Raw genomic sequence first — 22,957 nt, 5'->3', positions numbered from 1 at the left:
TCGGAGTTATTCTACATGGCTTTGTTATAGCTGGGAATTGTCATAGAGAGCAGATTGGTGTAGAGCTTGTAGTGGTCTCCTTGCCTCAGCCTTCTGAGTGTACCGTCATGCCCAGCTATGACAATCACTCTTGAAAGTGAGTATAGGAAGCTATGAGAGGTGAGCATCAACGGGATCCATGTTCATCTACCCAAACAAGAGGATTCCTTAGGCAATCCAGCTTTTTCTCATCCCACTGCCAAGCCTTGCCTCTGGTGATCCTGGAACCTTAAACCAACCCTCCCTTTCTGCCTTAATCAGTTTTACCATGCACCTACCATCTATTCAGATAGTCACTAATTTGCTTCCAAACTAACTCATGTTTCAAAAATTAAACAAGCAAATTTTAAATTAAAAGCTATCTCTTGTGGAACATAGGAAAGCAAAGCGATCTCATTGACCATAAAATGCTCATCTTAAATAACTACAGTTTAGTCAAATGTAACTCAACTGAAGAAATTACAAATTTGAAATTAGATATAAACAATAATAATAATACACCTAGTACATACATAAAAATAGATATCTCAAATGTTTTTCATTGTAAAGGAAGAAATGTTTATAAGAGATTTCTAATAAAATGTCATTATTTTTAAAGCTGCTAACTTGAAGACCAAGATAAACAATCAAAATAATTTAAGAGGTCATTGTTCAATAGACTTTTGGCTCAAAAGAAGTCAAAGAGACTTTACATCCTGTGTGGGTATACATGTGTGCATGTGCACAGCTGTGTTTGCCTCTGTGTATTGCATACAGTTTGTGTGTATGTGTGTGCGCACACACAAATGTGTATTATGCACATCCTATGCACAAGTGTGCTTACATGTGTATGAATATGTAGAGGTCAGAGATTACCATCAAGTTCATTTCTCTGTTGCTGTCCACCGTATTTGTTGAGATAGGATTTCTCGCAGAACCTGAAGTTCACTGTTTCTGCTATACTGAATGGATGGTCTAAGCCACTGTGAACCATGCCTCTCTCTGCCCTCTTCCAAGTGCAGGGATTACAGACACATTCCGCCATGCCCGGATTTTACATGGGTGCTGGCGATCTGAACTCTGGTCTTCATTCAGGCTCAGCAAGCACTTTACCAACTATCTCCCCCGTTCCTCACACCCTTTTTTCTTTTGCACATACCGACTCACTTGGCAACATCCAAAGGACATGATGGATGATGACTCTCAGACACCAACTGCTACCATTTGACATAGGAAGGTACTAATGAAGTATCTGTTTCATGTTTTCCTGTGTTCAAAAGTCAGGTATCTTCATGGTACCTTCCATAACATAAAGCAGATCTAAGACAGGAAAATGCTTTAGCTATCTGTGGATAGGTTAGTGGATAGATGAGTTTGATAGACTTTCCTTTAGGTCCTTTTGGGGGTATCATCTCTGATGCAAAGTGAAATGGTACCATTTCCAATGCACCCATTAGATGGAGACACTGTGTTTTCATGGGCCTTGTTTCCATTTCATGAATATTCTCTTCTATGAATCTCACATAACTCCAGAAGGTAGGTCCCAGGGTTGCCTCTACCATATACTCCTAAGTAAATTGGATTGCCCAAAACCATGTTCTACATGCAGATTACTGCATCTCTAGCCCTGTGAGTTAACTGCTCCCCTCAGAAAAATCACACATCCAACCTATACTTACTCCTGAGCCCCTCCAAAGGCCTCTGTAAATATGGTGTGCTGACTAATCTTATGTCAACTTGGCACAAGCCAGAGTCCTCCAAAAGGAGAGAACTTCAATTGAGAAAATGCCTCCATAAGACTGTAGGGCATTTTCTTAATTAGTGGTTGATGGGGAAGAGCCCAACCCATGGTGGGTGGTGCCATTCCTGTTTTAGTGGTTCTGGGTTCTATAAGAAAGCAGGCTGAACAAGCCACGGGGAGCAAGCCAGTAAGCGACACTCCTCCATGACCTCTGCTTCAGCTCCTACCTCTGGGTCCCTGCCCTGTTTGAGTTCCCATCCTGACTTCCTTCAATGATGAATGGTGATATGGAAGTGTAAGCCAAATCAACCCTTCCTTTCCCTCCCCCCCACCCCCCGACCCCCGCCTCTGCAACTTGCCTTTTGATCATGGTGTTTCATTACAGCAATAGAAACCCTAACTAAGTCACATGGTTTGTCGACACAGAAACTCTTTCTGAGTCTTACCTCCTCAGTATATCAATTCTGGGTGGAAGGGGTGCTAGTGAGAACAATGGAAAGCAGAGAAGAGCTTTAATCAGCAGATAAATGCTGTCTATCAGAAGTGTGTTTTCTTTCTTTCAGCACTGGGTTGGTTATTGTAAGAACAGGTTGATAAGAAGCAAGGGTACACCAAGGTTTCATCTCATCTTTATGCTCCTATATTGTCCTTCCATTTCCCACTGCAAGGCCTTCATCAAAATCCAAGCAGGTGCTTACAAAAATACCCTTGGATTATCAGAACCATGAGCCAAAATAGAGCTCTTCCCTTTATAAATTATACAGTGTCAAGTATTCTGTTAAAGCAACAGAAAATTTCCCTGGACCAAAGAAGAGATAAAGTAAAGCTACCACCTATCCCCCAGTGCCTAGTTGCAAGACTCTAGGAACGGCTGTTTCTGAGCATCTCTGCTCTCAAAAGTTCAACCCTAAGTCCTAAGAGAACTGGGAAGCTCATCCACAAACTGTATTCATCAAATTGATTTATGACCCCATAAAAAAAGCTACTTGATTTACTTCACTCACCATCTTCCAATCCAGGCTGAGCAGACAATTTCAGCATGGCTCCTACAGGGAGGGAGTGTGCTGGCTATATGGATTAGGGTATATTGTTGCAGTGCTTGCTCTGGAGATTAGCAAATTCATAATCTGAAATTAAACATCCATCCAATGACCACTCTTATAAGATTAATCAAATGCACACTTTCATATGTAAAGATGAAGCCCTACACTATGGAAATCTATCAAAATAAGATCTACCAATAGGCAGCTAACACTGACAAGGTGAACCAATGCTCAAGATGATTGAGAGATGTGCAAGTGATGGCCATTACCATTATTTCTTAGACAATCCATATTCTAAAATTGGGAGGATACAACTTCTATACCACATTTGCCATATTTACATATTATTTATAACTAGTGTTCTTTGCAAAAATATAAGATACAAAGTGACAATGGTAGTCACAAAATCTTTTACAAATTGGAAAAGAAAAACAGGTAATTCATGGCAAACTCAATGTTTTCAGTCATGAGTAAGAAAGACTGAATCATCTTGCTACCATTTAACAACTCCCAAATTGAACACAATATATTAAATAATCAGCCTTAAATGACATTGGTACTGACCAAGTCTTGTTCATGTTAGGTTGGTACTCTAATTCAGCTACAATGCCGGCCTCACAGTTTTGGGTCAGTAAAAACAGCCCATACGATATAACCCAAAGCCATGCCTTATGACAAACACTGCTCTGGAACTGGTCTTATTTCATGTCTATGGAAAGGACACAGCAAAGCACCTCACTGCATCTTTTAACTGGTGTTCAATGAACTCACTGACTGCTCTATTTTCATTGAAGCTTCGTTCTTAGGTTCTGAGTCTTAACAGTGTTCCATTTCTCTTTCTCCTTTGGTCCTTAGGAGTCTCAGGGTATTTGTTTTTCATGTTAATATTTCCAGTAGAATTATACATTCCCATCTCTTCTTCCCTTGCCTTTTATTCTTTCATCTGTATTTGATGTTCTGTTGAAAGCAGAAATTGCTGAAAGTGAAAAGCAGAACAAGAGAAAGAATAGTAGTTGAAACTGGAGACAGCCAGGAAGAATGTTACTATCACATGAGTCTGAAAATAAAAGTATAAGGAAAAGTCATGGTACTACATATGCTGGGTCCAGAGAGAGTAGCTATATGAAGAAGGCAGTCTGATATTCAGGACCATCTTTATTTATTTAAATTAGACATTAAACTCCTCTGTGTTCCAGAAAGTATCTTAAGGAGTTTGCCTGTCATATCTCTTTTTATTAGTTAATTGTTGCAGTGCTGAGAATTTAACTGAGGTCTTCCACATCTAAGGCAAGAGCTTGACCACGGAGCTTTACCCCAGCCTTCATGTAACATCTCATTGACCTTCACCTGCACTGGAAGTGACATCATTCCTCTGTGGTACAGATGAGGGAATACAAGCCTTTGAGAACTCAGATGTTTTCTAATACCTAAGGCCCAACTGACCTAGAATTTCAACAGGTATTCATCTGGTCTTCTGATGTATCTGAATCTAAATGATGGAAAGCATGGTGCTATGATGAGATCATTACAAAACAGAGAAAGAGAAGAGGGAAGGAGGGAGGGAGATGAAAAGAGAGGAAGGAAGAGGGAGTGTGGGAGGAGGAAGGGAGAAGCAGAGAGAGAGTCAGAGAGAGCAAAGACAAAGAGAGGAAGGGAGGAAGGGAGGGACAAAGGAGACAGGGAGGATATGAACAATGAAATGTACACCACTAGTTGTCAACTAGAGTATAAAGAACGAAGCATAAGAGATGCACTCACAAGCACCCATTGAGGTTGCCTCAGACATGTTGAATGGCCAGAGATGAGCCAGTTCCACTCAGCCTTCCTATCTAACACAGACACATTCATATGGATGTATTACAAGCACAGTTGTCATCGTGATGAAAGAGCAGGCCATTAGAACAATGAGGAAAGAACTATACCACACTCAATATCTGATTGAAAAGAAAAACTGTGGCTTTAGTTATTGAAATGCAAGACCAACTCCTCAGCAATTTCCAGGCCCAGTCTCCCAATATTTGGGAGATGGTTTCCAGGACTAAGAGAAATCAGTCCCTATCTGATACTTTCTACCAACACTGAACTGACTTGTGAACTTTATTCCAAATTATTAGAAACTATCATTAAATAGTTCTTTCTCACATTTTTTTTCTTTCTTTTATCTCTCTCCTTTCTCAGAATTATTCACCTATGCTGAAATCCTAAAAAGAATCATAAAGGTTAAGACTTCAATTACCTTTCAAAAAACCAAAAGTAACTTAAATCTGAATCTAAAATGTTTTGTATGTTTCAGCTGATGGTAGTTTTGGGAGACTGTAAATATATGTCCATTTCAGCTCATGGTTTTAGAGGGATTGCAGCTGATCATGAAAGAGAAGAGAAAACAGCAGAAGTCTCTTTCCATGGTTGGACAGTATACAGCTGTGGCTTCTTATCATGGTGTAGGCCAGGAGCAGAGAGCACATGCCCAGTCTGTATAGCCTTCAAAGACCCTTCTCTAATGACTCACTTCTCAGTCTGGCCCAACTTCTTAAGGTTTTACAACCTCCCCAGACAGCACTAGCAGAATTGAGACAGGACTAGACATGGAGAAAGGGCCTCGCAGGATAAAGGATTCTACCATCCAAAGAAACACACAATATGAACCAAAAAATGAGGCAGAATCACTGAAGGAATTTAAGTGGCAAATAGATCTGACAACTTCACGTTGGCCTAATAAGTGCACAAAGAATCCAATACCTTTCTCTGCTGTGTCTTATCCAATTTTCTTCTTTAGCAATTTCACAAAATGATGGATGAGTTCTAATTATAAAAATCAAAGTTTCACTGTTAGAGAATGTTCCCACAATTAGAAAAGACTAATAATTAACAATTGTGATCTCCCCTGCTGTTAGCATTTCTGCATACTTCTAGTTTTATATTTTATTAGTTAAATAAGTTTCACTATCAGGGCTCATCTTCCTGTTGTCAGCTGCCTCTATAAAGATTCTACCTTGCAAAACATGTTTCAATTCATAATTTATATGTAAAGCCTTGACTTCATAGTGTCTAATGTTTTTAAATAAATTTTCACTAGAATAAGGGATGAGTTACAACATAAAATATTTAAAAATATTATTCTGATCAGTGTTCTTCATTTGTAACTAATCAACATTCTCCTCATACAATTGGCTTGATCATGAGAATTCTTTTTAATATTAAAGTAGAGGCTTATTTAATTGTTCATTATGAATATCTAGATGTTTTAGTAGCCTCTGCTGAAAAGTCATATACTCTCTATTTAAGTACAGTGGCACGTTGGTCAAAAATCAATAGACTCCTGGATCATGAACTTTAATGGAGGTCAGGGGGTCATCAAAAGATATAAAAGAATAGGTTGGGTAGGTCTGTAATATAGATAGAATAAGGGAAGGGCAGAGGGAAGGATAGAAAGTGAGAGATGGCACTAGAGAATAAAAAAGAGTGACATGACAAAGTCACAGAAAACACAAAATAAAGTGTGTGTGTGTGTGTGTGTGTGTGTGTGTGTGTGTGTGTGTTTATTTTGGAATTCCCAGGTGTAACACTGATGAGTATGTCTGTCTTTACATGTATACTACAAGCAGGGTGTGGTGTCATAGTCTAGTAATTCCAGCGTTATGGCATTTGATAGAGAAGGGTCATAACGTCATGGGTTATTGTAAATCTTCAAATCAGGTAATGTTGCTAAAATTCCTTCCCTGTGGGGAAACACAATGATGCCTGTTCCACTGCTTAAAAGTTCAACAACACATAGAGACACAATTTCACCAAAGTTCATTCCAGTGAGTGAACTTAACCAATGAGCTTATTAGGCTTCCTTACAGAGCATAGGTGAAAGGCTATCGACAGTAGTGTGGGTATACTTAAAGCAGGGTGATGAATCTCCCATGGCTATACAGATGGAACACCTCTGCCCTCCTTCCCCACATATATACTCTGTCCCTCCCTGAGCCCATGTGGAATTAGGATAAAATTTCATACAACTAACTGGCTGGAAGGAGAGGATGGATACATCTCGGCTGAGGGTCCAATGACCCTCCCATCTTTTCTTCTATGAAGGAAAGTCAACAGTCAATTATGATGATATTTTGCAAACAGACACAGCTGAGCTGATAATAATGGTGGTGATTTGGCTTGGAGAATAGTCCCATACAACAGGTAGTATCAGACTTATCTATTGTATTAATTAATGTTGGCTTATTGTTTTAATGTTGGTCCATTACAGATGCAAGCTTCCTGGATTTATATAGCGATTTCATTGAACCTGTAGGTCAATTTTCAGAGGAGTGTCACCTTATTCCCTTTATATCTTCTCACCTATGAGCATAGCATATGTTTCCATTCACTTATCTTCCAATCCATGAACAAAGTTCATATGTCCATTCACATATATAGTCTTTAATTACTCTTTTCAATGTCTTGTGTGTTTTGTACAGGTTTTATGCATACTTTATTAAATCTATTCAGAAGTGTTTTGTATTTTCTATGATTTGGTGTTATGCCCTTTTTATTTACCAGTCTCCTCCCCGGTACTCAAAGGAATTCTGGGAAGGTTAAGGGATAATATACCAACTCTCCCTGATAATGTCATGGTATATATTATGAGGGTACATTGCAGGTGGGTTCTGTCTTACCTTTCCATTAAGTCCATGTTCTAACTCTGATTTTCACCACTACATCCTGGTTCTTTTTTAATCATCCTGATCATGTTCTTTTTGTTCTTTGTACACTGCTCTTGCATTCTTTCTATCCTTTCTTTGGACCATAATCTGCGTTCTCTTGGGTTTCTTATGAAACTGAAAATACATGTATAAATTCCAAATTTTCATTTTCTACAGTATTTTTAGGTTCCCAGTTACAGACCTAAGGCAAAGAGCCTACCTACTTTAAATTACAACATTAATGTGCTAAACATGTTCCAAAAGCTCTTATCTTGCAAATAAACGAAGTTTAGAAGAATTTTTCACAGAACAAACTGGAACAAACAGACTTCAAAGGATTTAGTGAACAATTGGCTCCTGAGATACTCAAAGAGTTACTATACATCCCTAAATTAGAATTTAGAGTACAGACTTTATTAATTTCAGTGTACAGTTCACATTGCATTTTAAATGATTTCAAAGAATAGTTTAGGAAGTGGTTTCTCATACTGAGGGTAGATTTCAAGAAAGCAAAGCTATGTCTTTCAAATAAAAACTGCACTTCTCTCCATATGACTCAGAAAACCTGGAGCATAGATATTTGTTATCATTATTCAAAGGACATGGCTTTAATTTTACTAGTTTACTCTAATATATATATATGACTAGCATTTTTATCTGAACTAAAAGGATGTATCTAAAAGAAGCATTCCTAGCCATGAGGCAAAAAACAAACAAAAATTGTTACACCTTCTGTTTTTTCTTCCTAAAACCTTGAATTTTTATCAAATTATTACTGTGTTAAAATAATTTCATATGCCGGGCGGTGGTGGCGCACGCCTTTAATCCCAGCACTTGGGAGGCAGAGCCAGGCGGATCTCTGTGAGTTCAAGGCCAGCCTGGGCTACCAAGTGAGTTCCATGAAAAGGCACAAAGCTACACAGAGAAACCCTGTCTCGAAAAACCAAAAAAAAAAAAAATAAAAATAATAATAATAATAATAATAATAATAATAATAATAATTTCATATGTGTGTGTGCCCTAACCATTATATATATGTGTGTGTGTGTGTGTGTGTGTGTGCCCTAACCCTAATATATATATATATATATATATATATATATATATAAAATAGAAATAAAACCCTAATATATATATATATATATATATATATATATATATATATATAATAGAAAAGGAGAGGAGTATTTGATTATAGAAAAGGAGAGAAGGAGTATTTGATTTTAAAAAAGGAGAGGAGTGGGATCTGACTTTAGTTATATGTTGCAAAACATTTCTAAGTTCTCCATGGGGTTAAATTTTTTTCATGAAATGTCCAGAATTCTTAAATTACACATAACCATTATGTATAAAGTATATCTCACATAATGGAAGCTTCCTTCAATTAGTGTACTTTAATTGTTTCTAATTCCCAAGATTTAGAGGACCAATAAACTTCGAGGACAGGTTTCCTTATATACTGCCAAATCCAAAAACCAGTGTGTTTATTCCACATCTGCTCACTGAAAACCCAATGTCAAACACAATCTAGGATTGTCCTTGGCCCCTTTCTACGTGTGCTTGTAATGCATTCAAATTCCCAAATATTTCTTCATAAAAGCTGTTTGATTAAAAAAAAAAAACTTCCAATAGTTCAGTCTACTTTTCATCCTGTAGTTTACTAATAGCTTAATCCTTTTTTTTATTTTTTACTTTTGGTGGGGGTAGGGGTGTGAGAGGATAATGTAGCTCAACTTCCTTGATACCAAAGGCCAGCAGAGTTTTTGACTCATTTACTAATTTTGTTAATTGAATTTCATACCTTTTGTGCAATCATAACTCTCACCCATATGCTTACTTTAAATCTTGTATATCACCTACTTAAAATTATTATCGAATAATATGAAATAATCAAAATGTTCATCCATCTACTGTAGGTTGAACACATTATTATTTATCCATAGTGAGAACATAAAGAAGCCATTAAGACAAGAATTAAGGTAGGAAAAGGAGTATTACACAGAACGACTTCCCATTCCATTAAGTAAAATAAGGGATGCCATGTAGGTAAAAGCCATGCCTGGAGGAATGTACAGGAAACCAAGGAGAGCTGAACTGCCCTTGAGAGGTGATTGAATATCCTTGAAGAACGAGTCCATTTGTACACTCAAAAAAAAAAAAACTGGTTCCCCTTTCTTACCCAGTGATAAAGTTCAATATTAATCACCTTGTACATCTTGATTTCAAAGATGGAAACTGTCTTTTCATTTTACCATTTTGAAATAAATCATGATTGCCTCTGCTATCTCACTATTATGGAAACTAGATGTGAATTTATTATTTCACAGGCTTTCTAATTGAAAACTAATTTCCAAAAAATTCAGTGTAAGGAAAGCCTATTTGTATCTAAAATGGATTATGTTATTTAGCTCCTGCTCACATCTGTTTATAATAATGGATAACTTGCACAAAACAAAATAATAATTGAGAATAATTACACAGATCAAATAAAAAGCAATTTTAGAATGTTTGGGGTTGAACATTTTTTAAAGAGTCTTTTAAGTAGTCTTTAAGTATGACTTTAATTTATCCATTAAATCCAAGAGAATTTAAACATAGACTTTCTAACTGCTAAAAACCACACAATTGACACTAATGTTTTATCACTACTAGTTAGCATACATTTCTAAGCAATTGAAATTGGGTTTTCTTGTGTACAATTACTCAGAGATGTTAATGTTCTGAAAAGAGTAATAAAAATATGAATATGACTACTACATAAACATTATTTGAGTCAAACTACACATATTCATAATTAATTTACCCCTGAATTTATTCCTACCTTTTGTTCTGATGACTTCTCTACATTAAGCTGATTATCAAAGTAGAACAGATTCATGATTTTATGTTAGTAAAAATGACTGATAATTTTTAATGTATTTAATTATTTCTATTTTCTAGGATAGATATTTTAAACTTAGGTTTATTTGATATAAGGAGTTCAAAGACGGTATGTGGATTCAGTTAGTCTTTGTGGGTAGGTTATCTTACATTTCAAGTTCAAGATGGGAATGAAAACCCTGACTGTGCCCCCCTAAGGCATCCGAGGCTGTGGGTACTCTAACACTCCTCATGTCATAGCACCTTTCACCCCACTCAGTCCCTTCTCCAGGCCTCCCCACACCACTCCTGCACCAGAATTCTTGCACTGGACACTCAACATGAATGCAATGGCCTTTCCTGTCTACATGGCTCACTCTGTAAATTTGCCTTCTTGGTACAGACTGGCCTTGTCACCCTCTAAAACATCACCTCTCACTTCTGCACTGTGTAATTTTTCCTTCTTAGCACTTATCTCATTCTAAAGACTTTTCATTTTTATATGTTTTTTTCAGGCTTTTTTTTTATTATTATACTGCTGCATCCAGTGAACATATAAAAGCTCCTGGCACCTAGTAGGGTTCAAGAGTTATATTTTTCTTTAATAAACAAGATCCAATATAGCCCTGTATAGCAAAATCAGTTGGAGCCAAAGAGCTTCCCCTCAGAGCTGGAACACATGTTCTCTGCTTACCACAGCTATTCCATTCCTATTACTTGCCCAACTTTATTGACTGATGTTGTTTGCTTGGTCACCTTTAGATTTGACACTGTGAACCTTGAATCAAGTTTCTAACCTAGCAGCCTCTCAAACTTAACTGAACCACTTAGATCAGTATCTATTGACAGCTATTTTGACAATAACTTATATCTCCCAGGGAGACCCCTCCCCTTAACCTCCAACCATCAAAAAATAATTTATAGTCATTGCTATGTGACACCAATGACAGGTATGGGACAGGTTATGCCTTTTAATACCCTGATGGAAGATGAGAATACATAGTAAATATACTATTACCCTAAGCAGGTATGCACTGGGAAATGTGTATTCTCTACTGAGATGACATGGAAAAAAACCCAGCATTGTATTCAATTTACCAACAAATATGATTTTATTAATTATTACTTTATTACTTTAAAGTTTCTCAGTTACATATGAGCCAACTCAAAATGTAACCTCAGGGCTGGAATAGTATTTGTTTTAGTTACTTTTATACTGCTATTACAAAACACCATGACCAAGACTAACTTAAAAAGGAAAGCATCTACTTTGGGGCTCACAGTTCCAGAAGGTTAGAGTCCATGACCATCACAGAGGAAGCATGGCAGCAGGCAGGCAAGCATGACACTGAAGCATCTGAGAGCTTACATCTTGATCCACCACAAGTTTGAGGCAAGGTAAGTTAACTGGGAATGATGTGGGATTTTAGAAACCTCAAAGCCCTCTTTCAGTGACACATCTCCCCCAAAGCCACAACTCCTAATCCTTCCCTGTAGAAGTAACAGTCTTATTAAATAAGAAACACAGAGCCAATGTAAAAATGAAAGCCCAAGAGGTCAGAGCTAAGAGCCTTACCCTTCCTGCTTCAGCTATCCTCTCCAGCCAAGAGAGCTACTTCCTGTGTTTTTGTCTTTTTATAGACTTTCTGGTCTGCCTTCCCATTGGTTGCAAACCCAACCACATGGCTGCCTCATCACTGCCTGTCTGTACAGACCTCCAGGTCTTCTATGGTTGGTATTGAGATTAAAGGCCTGTGTCTCCAATGCTGGCTGTATCCTTGAACATAAAGAGATCTACTTAGCTCTGCCTACCAAGTGCTGGGAGTAAAGGCATGCACCACCACCACCCAGCTTTTACTATGGCTCTAATAGCTCTGACCCCTGGGCAACTTTATTCATTAACATAAAAATAAAATCACATTTCAGCACAAATAAAATATCACCATACTTCCCAAATAGTTCCACCAACTGGTGACCAAGCATTCAAATATATGAGCTAAAGGGAGCCATTCTTATTCAAACTACCACAGCCCCAAAAGATAATCAATAATAGATAATGCCCTTCACTTCCTCATCTGTGAAAACTTATCCTACTCCATCCTTCAGAAATTACAGCAGAGACATTACAAAAGGTGGTTTCTACCCATATTTTTTAGAGACAAAGCTACAAATGCTGTTAGTTAAGTAACTAAAATTAAGCAATCTATATCAGTTAGATATTGCCTGCACATCAATGGGAAATGAAAATATTTGTTTCTTGCTTGCACATCTGTGGAGTGGGTAACTACAGTTTTGCTAATGTGAGCCATGTTCAATAGGATTTAGAACAGTTCTATATGTTTGTTGCTTTTAGATGTCCATCTCACTTAGATATGTGTCTTTTAGTGCAAGAGGCAGAAACAATTGTTCTTGTCTCTGTCTTAGCCAAGTCAAACCATTTAATTCCTCCTAAAAGAAATATGGGTGTACATACTCTACCACCATGAGACCAGAGCAAGAATATGCTTGTATAATACTATTTTAAAGAGGGAAAAGTTAAGGCTGATAAATCAAATTGTACCTACTGGGTAAAATGAAAGAGACCTGGCCTACCTATAATCTTAGACCTCGCAATGCCTAGTCAGATAAAATCCTTACTGCTATAGCATAGATGAACAACTTTCATAGACTATGAAAACTGAAGAGCAGAGCCAATCACTTCACCTTGTAGACCTTAAGTTCCCAGAACTCGGATGTCAGAAATGAAACTGCAAAGCCCTGGCGTCTGAGAAGGCAGAGGCAGTCATAACCACAGAACATGAGGAGCCACTTTGTCTCCAATGACGTGGGGAGAAACCACCTTTCTGCAATTTGTCTAATGGAATAACAATTAACTACTGGCTTGTTGTGGAGAAAGACTCCACTGGGCATTGCAAGTTTGGCTTAATGAATACAATTTCACAGTGTACAGCATATACTCAGAGTCCCTCTAGACAAGCATTTCAATGATGATTTCACAGGATATTACTTTTAATCAAATCACACTGCATGCCATTGTTTCATAGCCCATCTTTGGGTACATAGATTAAGTTTTATTGGGGACTACTTTTTTTTTCCTCAGCAGAATGCCCTGCCTCCTTTTGATGGAACCTTATTATTTGAAAATCTGCCCATTAAACCTGGCTTTCCCTGAAAAGAACTGTGTGCTGAGGAAGAAATACATATGTTTGTGTCTATAAATCCAAAGGGAACACAGTATTTTCTTGGTCCCAAATTACAAGATGCGTCCAGGACAAACAAAGAAATCGCCAGTGGAAAGTCTGGATATTAGTGTTTGAAGTGTTGTGGGGAAGTTGGAATTTTTTGTGGAATAAAAACATACAGTAATTTGAAATTACACACGTTCACTCAGCAGATCCTTGCCAAGCTGGCTGCTCAGGAACTATTTTCCTACCCAAATCATTTAATGGTTTTTCTTTTAAGTATTAGTTAAAAATATTTACTTACAAGCTCAAAGAAATGTCCTGGAGTTTATTAAAATTTGGTTTGCGAAAAATTCTGAGTCTTAAAACATGATTCATTAGGAAGAAAAATAAAATTAGTAAAAATGTTAATCATGATAAAGCTAAAACACAGATATAGCTTCTTTTTAATTATCCAAAAATGCCATTAATGACAGTGGTGTTAGAATTAATTTACCAATTATGTGACAAAGAGTAGAGTGAACATAAGTATACAAATTTAGTGCTTTAGCTGTATATGATTAGGTGAACCTAATGCTTGAAGTCAAGTAGTTGGAAGACTACATTAAATCTCCAAATCATTCAACAAAATGTTTATTCAATGGGAAAAAATAGCAAAGACCAAACCAAAAAGAAAAGAAATAACCTAGATTAAACCACTAAATACAAGAGGAGACATAAAAATTATACAACCTGACCACTCCTTTTGTTTAAAAACAGTAAGTTCATAAACAGTCTAGAATCAGAACATCTCTCTGGATTTTAAAGCAAAATTAAAGCATGAGCTAGACGTGTGGATCCAATTACGTGTTCTATAGCATAGGCTACTTGGCGTACTGTTCCTTTTTTGCTAGAAAACTCCCTCGCCCCCTCAAGAATTTTTTTATTAGTGTTAGCAAATAAAGGAATTTTAGTACTTTGTTTTATGACTACTGGCATTGGTGGCTACAATTTGGAATAACTACCGTATCTTAGCAACTCTAATCTTAACAAAATAAATATAGCAAAGAGCAAACAGGCTTCATGCCATACTAATATCTCATCAGCATCCAAAAACAGAAAGGGGGAGGAGGGAGTTAATGGAGGATGACTTCCATCCATTGGCAGCATTCCCCTGCCCCAGCACAGCACATTTCTTTCCATTTCCACAGCAGGGGCACCTGTGATATTTTGAGACAAGGAAGTTCACTTAGAACCATGGGACAAGTATGAAGGAAGGAGAAAAAAGGATTGAAATAAGGACAATGTGGGGAGGGGATAGAAATTAAATTCTGTTCTCTTGTAGCAGTGACAGCAATGGCAACATCCGTCTGTTGTCTCTTCAGTTGCATCCAAACTGATGCCCATATATGTGTGTTCCGTTTCACACATTGCCCCTTTTAGAGCTACCTCTGTATCTTGAAACTCATTAGAAAATATTAAAGACACAAAAGCTCTTTAACCACACCATGCCACTAGATAAACTCCTTGCTGCAACTCAGATATGGAAATGACCCCTTGTTCACCTTGATCCAAACACATACACATTCACAGGGTATGAAGCCAGCCACAGATTGTGCAACATGAAGGACTTTGTGGTAAGAATAACTTGATTAAGAACTTCCACTCCACCATTTCCTAGCTCTATGAAATCTAGTATCTCTAACCTCCTTCAGACCAAAAGCAATTAAGTGGAAAAGGTGAAGTGAATATGTCACTTGGAATGATGTCTGTGAAGTTACCTGGACCATTTCCCGGCCAGTCAATTCATTTCCACTCTCCAGATCCTTTCCCTGGAGTCTCATGGGTCACCCTCAGCAAATGTCCTGCGGAGTCACCCCACTCCACCCTGCCTTGTTGTTTTCCTTGTCATTTTATCATGTTTAGTGGTGCAGACCCTTGCACATGTAAGCACTCTACCGTTGAGCAACATCCCCAGTCTCTGTCCTCTTTCGACTACCAGACTGACTGATATTCCCCAATAGGTTGAGCCACTGACTTCTTCAGCTCTCTACTCTTGAAAATCATGTATTCTACTAAGTTCTAATTACTAATTAACACCTTGTTTATGTCCCTTCATTATCTTTTGGATGAATGATTGGTTGTGAGATTCCTAACAGTAATTTTTCTTTCTAATCCCATTCTTCCATGCTACCAGAATGCTCATGGTTAATTTGACGAAGCATTTTCAATTCTTCGAATTCTCCTTGCAGTGACTCACAAGTCTCCAAATGCTAAGATGCACCTATTTTTCAAGTTGTATTTCCTGAAATTTCTTTCACTTGGAAACTTAAACTCAAACCAAATTAAGCTGTTCTGAATTATCTTCCCAATGTATTATGTCGATACATGATACTATGTTTTTATACTAGAGAATCATGTGATATCTTATTATAATGTGCAATCATTTACTTGCTTGTGTGTCTCTTTCATCAGATTCTAAGCTGAAAACTGTAAATCAAACTTATGGCTTAGAATACTGTACCTTGTGCTTAAATTGAATAGGTCCTTACATATCAGCCAATTTTCTTTACCATTTACCTTCTTAGCTTTTAAATAATAAGAACACAGACTACTTTGATTTGTTTAGACAATTTTGATCATTTTAGATGCGAGTTCTACACAGCACAAACACAGTCACAACAAAGCCAATGGTAATGATGACTGGGGGAGGAAAACACCAGATACTGGTAAATGGTCATCAATTCTGAGTTTTAAAGGAAATATACTGTCATATATTATTTCCTAATACAATGGAACTATAGCTTGGGTTTGTAATAAAAAGCTGATATGAAGCCCAGGGTAAACAATTCTATATTTTCTAGACAATGTGTAACTCAAATAATAGAGCATATATACCACATGATAAAGAGCACATACAAAGTATTCAAGAGTATATTCAAATTTCTTGAGCATAACTTTTATAGTGGGCTCAGAAAGAACACTTCACTAATTCTATACAGGGGATGCAATTACACTGGCCACACTCTGTTCCCATCCTTGTAAGAAACATTTGCCTGAGAAACTTCGCCTCTACCTTACTGATAAGAGTCCAATTTTCACTCTGTACATGCATGAAAATAGAAATGAAGTCACAGATGAAGCACTGTCACTTCTGGAGAAGGGAAGGGTGGTGGACGTTAGAAGGAAGGAGAGAAAATGAATCTAACAGCAACACGAATTGACCGGCCCCATAGTCAAGTCTTTAAACAGGTACACCACCATGTTTGTAGAGTAGGGCTCACCAGTTTAAACACAAAATATTCAGCTTTATGTAAATTAAAAAAATAGTGCATACATGCCTAGCATCAAGTGTGCGCTATATGTTGTTATATAAACCTAGATTGTTGGTAATTGTAGTATTAAGTCCTTCACATGGCATGGGCACCTTTATACCAAAAACCTGCTTGTTATTAAGAAAGAGTTCAAATTTAATGGTGTACTCTGCACTTTTGTTTCATGCCCCTCCCATCTTGAGACTCTCCACTTTGTTTTCACAATGTGTTGTTCTAACAAATACAGCAGATTGAACAATACATGAAAGACCAAGACACTGACCAGCCTAACCTACCAAACTGCTTCTGCTTGGCCCCACAAGCTCCAGTGTGACCTTCATCGTTTCTACTTCAAGAATTTCCTTAACAGTAGAAAAGTGTCAAAATGTGACAACAGTGATGACCTTTTCTAAGACTCTTGGAGCTCTCAATACTTTTAAATAGTTGCTGTGTGCTCCCCCCCCCCAACATCCTCCTACACTCCTGGTGTGTTTTTTTTTTTTTTTAATAGTGTATAGTGAACTTGATATCTCTGGGGAATAGAAGAGCTCGCTCTCTATCTATCTACACATAATGTATTTAACAATGGATGTTATTGTTACATAAATGGAGGCTGTTGTCAATTCCAGTTCGCTGTCATATCAAAAGAACAAAGCAGCCAGGAAGAGCAAGAGGATGATCTAATATGCCCACGCTAATAAGCGAGTCCGTGTCCTACACCGTGGTTGGCAGCCTTCTCCTGCAGAGGTTGTTTTAAACACCATCAAGAGACAAAGTAGTGCAAAGACACTGGCTGGTGACAGGGAGAACACATTTTAAACTGTCAACCTTTATGCTGTCCTTTGGAAGAATAGCAATTACATAACTCGAGGAACCTTATTTTGCACTTGAAAAAAATATATATAAAGCAGTTTGCAAAGTGTTATGCAAGACTCTGTCTTCTAAAGTCTTTGCAGAAATGCGGTACTTATTTTTAACTGTCATCTTTCCCCCCTCTTATTACCCATTCACTTGGTAAGGTTGGTATCAATATTAAGTAGTTTGAAATTTAAACTGTTTTCTATTTGAATTATTAACAAATTCATTTATAGAGAACATTGGTATTCCTTAATTACACTTAAAGTCCAGTTGTGAATTTTCTCAGGATGCTGTGCCTTTCCATCTACCAGCATTAAAACATTAAAAGACTTGACTAATTTTCAAATGTTTTATTAAAGTTTTAAGCTGTTTTGTCTTAAAAGATGAGGGAAGAAAATGCCAGCCAAAATAATTTTATACAACCAAAATTTTATTGGGTCTCCTCCCTCCCCAAGTCTCCTTCTTCTTTGGAAATAAGTTTGGAAGAGAAAAAGAGAGAAAGAAGAAAAAAAAAACACTTTAAAAATGCAGACTTGATGCCAAGAGAAATACATTGCTTGTACCCTAAATAGTTAATGTATTTTCTAAATGAATGATTTAAAATAGCTATTAAAGGAGAGGAAATGAGCTTAGGTTTCTAGTAATGACTTCTCCTCTTCAGAAAGAAATCTGTAAATCCCTGATTGCAGTGCCAAATCCCCGAAGGACCAGCAGTGCTGGGACCGAGACTCACTGGCTTTGTGTTTAATAGCTCCAGATAAGTAGCATGATTTTTATATATGTAATTTGGGAGAATATTCAGAATTTATAGTCCTGGAGACAATTTATGAATGAATTTCCTTTTGAAAGTCCATTATTTTAAAAATCAACTTTTCCACCCAAACTGTAAGCAGAGCACATAGGAATGTGAGAGACCTGGGTATGCATGCAGGGACATGTGTGTGTGTGTGTGTGTGTGTGTGTGTGTGTGTGTGTGTGTGTGTGTGTGTGTTCATATATGCATACACACACATGCACAAACTGTAAGGACCATTTTATCCACAAGAGCATAATGATTCAGCCTGTGATTGTTAATAAAAATGCATTTCTAACCATCAAATTTGAGTCTATTATTCTAAGTTAATTGCATTTGCCCTAAAGAGACTTACAGCTGGCTGTCAGCCTGTTGGTGTCCATTCCGTTTCACTCACCGGTCAATCTTGTCTCCTCTTCCATTTTTACATCCCATATATTGATCAGATAGATTTGTTAGTATCTTTCCCTGACTTTCACAGCACTGAAAGAGGTAATCATCTTCATGTTATCAAGTGCTTTACCTCATTCATTTGCACGTTATGTTAATTACTATTTCAGTAGCAAACAGAATGCCCTTTTGACAGGCTCATGGGACTGCCATTAAATATAATAAATGGAACTCACTCAAGGAAGCACCGAGAAAGAACTAACCATGAACAACCAGTCTACACTGCAGTGGTTGGGAGCATCTGGGCTTGCCAGACTAGAAACCCAAATATTCATCATGATAAACATTAGTTCTTGACTGTGGTGAATTCCAGAAGAGGAATGCATTCTGTTCAATTTGGTTCTCAGAGGAGAACGGACTACTCCTTGTTGGTGGAGGGGATTAAAGAAATAAATGCACACCTTGTTTCCATTCAAGTCAATGGAAACCAGTGGGGACATGAGCACAGAGGTTGGCTGAGAAAGTAGTTAGAGAAGTGAGTCTGAGAAGAATTGGAATCTTCCTTGTGTGAGTCAGGGTGCAGGATGAGAGAAAAAAGGCATCACAGGGCAAGGGGATAATTATCAGATCAGACTAGAGCAGTTAAAAGGTGACCTTTCCCACCTCTGTTACTCAGCCTACAAGAAAGCATAGACAATTATCACAGTGTTTTCTTCTGGGAAGTGTGATGCAGAGCCTCCTTGCATCCTGACAGACACAAAACCTTCTCAGCACTGTTAATATAGTGCTGGACTTCTGTGTTTCTTATGGAAGTTCCTGTATAGCTGTGTCTTTCAACTTGGCTTTAGGTCAGTGATTTTCAATGGGGGGTGAGTTCACACATATACACACATATATGCACAAACACCCCCACACCACACCACACCACACCACACCACACCACACCACACCACACCACACCACACCACACCATACCATACCATACCATACCATACCATACCATACCATACCATACCAAGGGACATCAGGAGTACCTGGAGACACTGGAAGAAGTATTGTGGGCATCTAGCAGGTAAGAGGGGCTCTGGAAACTGCTACTCAACCCAGGACAAAAATTCTCAAGCCCCAAATGCTGACAGTGGCCACATTAAGAAAACTTAGTTGGTGTCTGGAACATACCTAGAGGTAAACTGAAACAGTATGTTGCAGGTGACCAGCAGCTCAGTGAGCAGGATTTAAGCTATGTCAAGAGACAGAGAGCAGCACAGAGCAGCTTTCTCTTACCTGTTAAAGAACACAGTTCATTATCTAGATTCCTGGACCATTGAGCCAAATGCAGCCCTAATTTTGAAGGGAACAAAGGGAAATGAAGCTCATGGTTTGATAGGAGATATTTCAAAGATCTTTGAGACAAAGCAGCAGAAAATCCTCAAGGAAAAGACTCAGCCAAAAAGTGTATCAGAGCCCCTAATCCTCAAGGGATCTTAGCAAGACCTTCATGAGCGAAAGTCAGGTGCCAGCAGAGGACAAAGGACAGAGGGAATCATATAGCATAGAGGAGGATTATGGGTAAGAAGCAAGAGTAAGTTAAAACAGGTTCCATGCCAAAAAAAATAAATAAATAAGACAAAACAAACAAAAAACCATATCACAATAACTGTTATATCTTCATGCTCTTGGGAAATTAATATTTAGGGTAGACCTGGGGCAATATTTTTCCAATCTGTTATTTTGATGGGGTTTTTTTGTAATCTACCTGACTAGACACTCTACCAGCCATCCCTTTCCTGGCACAGATGGCCAAGACATTTGCTATGTCAAATACTCCATATTTCCACAGCCAGCCACCCACCAGACAAAAATTAGATTACCAATGCTTGTGTAAACTTTCCGAGCCCTGTACACAATAAGATTCCAGGAAATGTACATGCACGGCTAAAAGCAGCATTATACATAATGCACTGTAATTCCAACAGACAAGTTGCTATCCTCGATAGATATACACAGTTCCCATGCCAAACACATGAACGTCAATACATTTTTCTCGAGTTAAAATGGAAACCATTTAACAGATATAATGGGCACAATGAATTTCATTCTGCATTACTAATGCAGCAGAGAAGGAGGCAAGTTTTGGCAAGGCTTGCAATGAGGCCAAGAAAAACAGGAAACAACTTAGAAGCAGGCATGCTTTTCTAAGCTTCTGCCTCAAAGCCTGGTCACATGGCACCAAGATTTCAAATTCTACCACCAAACAACTGTCCTACAAATGAGGGGGAACATTTAAAAATGGACAGAATTGCAAATGCACTTCTGCAAATAAATCAATGATATTGCTGTACTGTTGTTTCTACTATTTCTGAAGAATTATCCCAACCACCTTGAGATCAATTAGAGGCCAACATATTGGCGTGTTGTCTAAAAGGAGGGAGGGAGGGAGGGAGGGAGGGAGGGAGGGAGGGAGGGAGGCATCCCAGGAAGTCAGGTCCCACAAGGTACTTTTCCATCAGGAACTGTGTACCCTAAGACTCCTTTCCCTTGTTATTGTAAACATGTCAATCACAGGAATGTCAATGAGCAGGAAATTGTCTCAACTCTCTCCACCAGCAAGGATGGTACATCCAGTCGCTCTGCTCCACACCGGGAAACAATGTTGGGATAATCTAATAGGTTTAGATACTGGATTCGAGCTCTTATGAAGAGTGTATGTATGCTCTTATGAAGTCGAGGATGGACACAGCAAGAACAAAGTTATCGGAATCAGAAGAGTTTGCTCCTAAAGCCATCTCTACTATTTATGAACTGTGTGAGAAAGAGAAAATTATTAGTAACAGTTTTTCTGTCGACTAAATGGGTATAGTATTTCCAACACAAATGAATTCTAGGGAAGTTTCAATGTAAAAAGTCAGTTCACAAGAACCGCTTTAGCCAGGAATGGTGAGAACAGGACTGAACTGCTCTATTCTTCCTGCTTCAAACACTTCCCTCGATCACTTTTTTACTCTGAATTTACGTAGGTTATTTAACACCAGCAAACCTTCCCTTCCTAATCTTGAAAATCAGATGGCACCAATTACAACACATTTGGGATTGTGGTGAAGAAAAAGACTTAAAATTGCTGCCCCACAACCCACCGCACTATACTCTTTCTCATGCCTTCCATCATATTTACAAGTGAGCCATAAACTTTTTTAGTGTTTGGCACCAAAATAATTTATTTTGAAACTTAAATGCATAGAGAGGTATATTTAGGAAAAACTTCCGGAGAAGCATAAAACATTATCCCACTATCCCACTCCCAGGAACTGAAGTCATTAGTGCTTGGTTAATGTGGTACCAGTGGTACCTCATATAAATTATCATCATGGAGACCAAAGACCTATCACAGGCTAGAAACAACATGTTAGCCGTTGGGTTCCTAGCTGCAAAAAATAATAGACAACCCCACCTAAAGAAGAAATCTAATTGACTATGAGAGGTCATGATGAGTTAGTGAGCTATGAACGTGGATCATTTATCGAATGACAAGTCAGCTTGCGTGAGAACTTGTCAGACCATGGTTTTCAGACCATTTCTCAAAGATCCATAGTCTGCCATCTGACAGCCTATGTTATTGAAATTTTGGAACACTGCTTAATATCTTAATTGTTACATCCCAGTGGTGAGCCCTGGCACGTGACAATAATTCTTACTTAGAGGTTGTTTCTCTCACTCTGTGCTAAATAAAATATTCAAAACAAAGGGCTTCTGAAACTACCACACTTTAGCCAGATGAAAAATAAACCAGATTGGGACTCCAGTCAGCAGTAGAAAGAGAAACAAATTAAGTACTTATAATTGAAACTTGAGGAACGAAAGAATTCACACTTCCTTCCAGCCATTATTTCAGACAGTCTGGTGTCAGAATGAAAATCCAACCCATGCATCTGTTTATATTGCCAAGGATTTTCACAGCAAGAGGGGCTAGGAAACACATATTTTTTAATTAGCGTCCAAATTCCAAAGAACACCCAAAAAATAGGAAGTCAAAAATATATGTTCTCCTGATTTTTATTGTCCAATGTCTAAACAAAGACAAAAATCTACGTTGCTTACTAC

The 22,957-nt window shown here is 37.9% G+C and overlaps 1 protein-coding gene across 2 annotated transcripts in view; it reads left to right on the top strand.

Annotated features, from left to right (window-relative positions):
- Positions 1–22,957, top strand: part of Mdfic2 (MyoD family inhibitor domain containing 2) — a 108,749-nt gene that overhangs the window by 40,610 nt on the left and 45,182 nt on the right. Inside the window, exon 2 of one of the 2 annotated variants that reach the window (XM_076566064.1) lies at positions 21,807–21,829. The exons of the other annotated variant lie outside the window; for it this stretch is intronic. Coding sequence (XP_076422179.1) covers positions 21,807–21,829 — 23 coding nt within the window. The remainder of the gene's footprint in view (positions 1–21,806; positions 21,830–22,957) is intronic. 2 annotated transcript variants of the gene reach the window in all.

Source organism: Peromyscus maniculatus, chromosome 3 (genome assembly GCF_049852395.1).
Source record: "Peromyscus maniculatus bairdii isolate BWxNUB_F1_BW_parent chromosome 3, HU_Pman_BW_mat_3.1, whole genome shotgun sequence".
NCBI classification, from domain to species: domain Eukaryota; kingdom Metazoa; phylum Chordata; class Mammalia; order Rodentia; family Cricetidae; genus Peromyscus; species Peromyscus maniculatus.
This window is presented reverse-complemented; position numbering and strand designations above follow the sequence as displayed.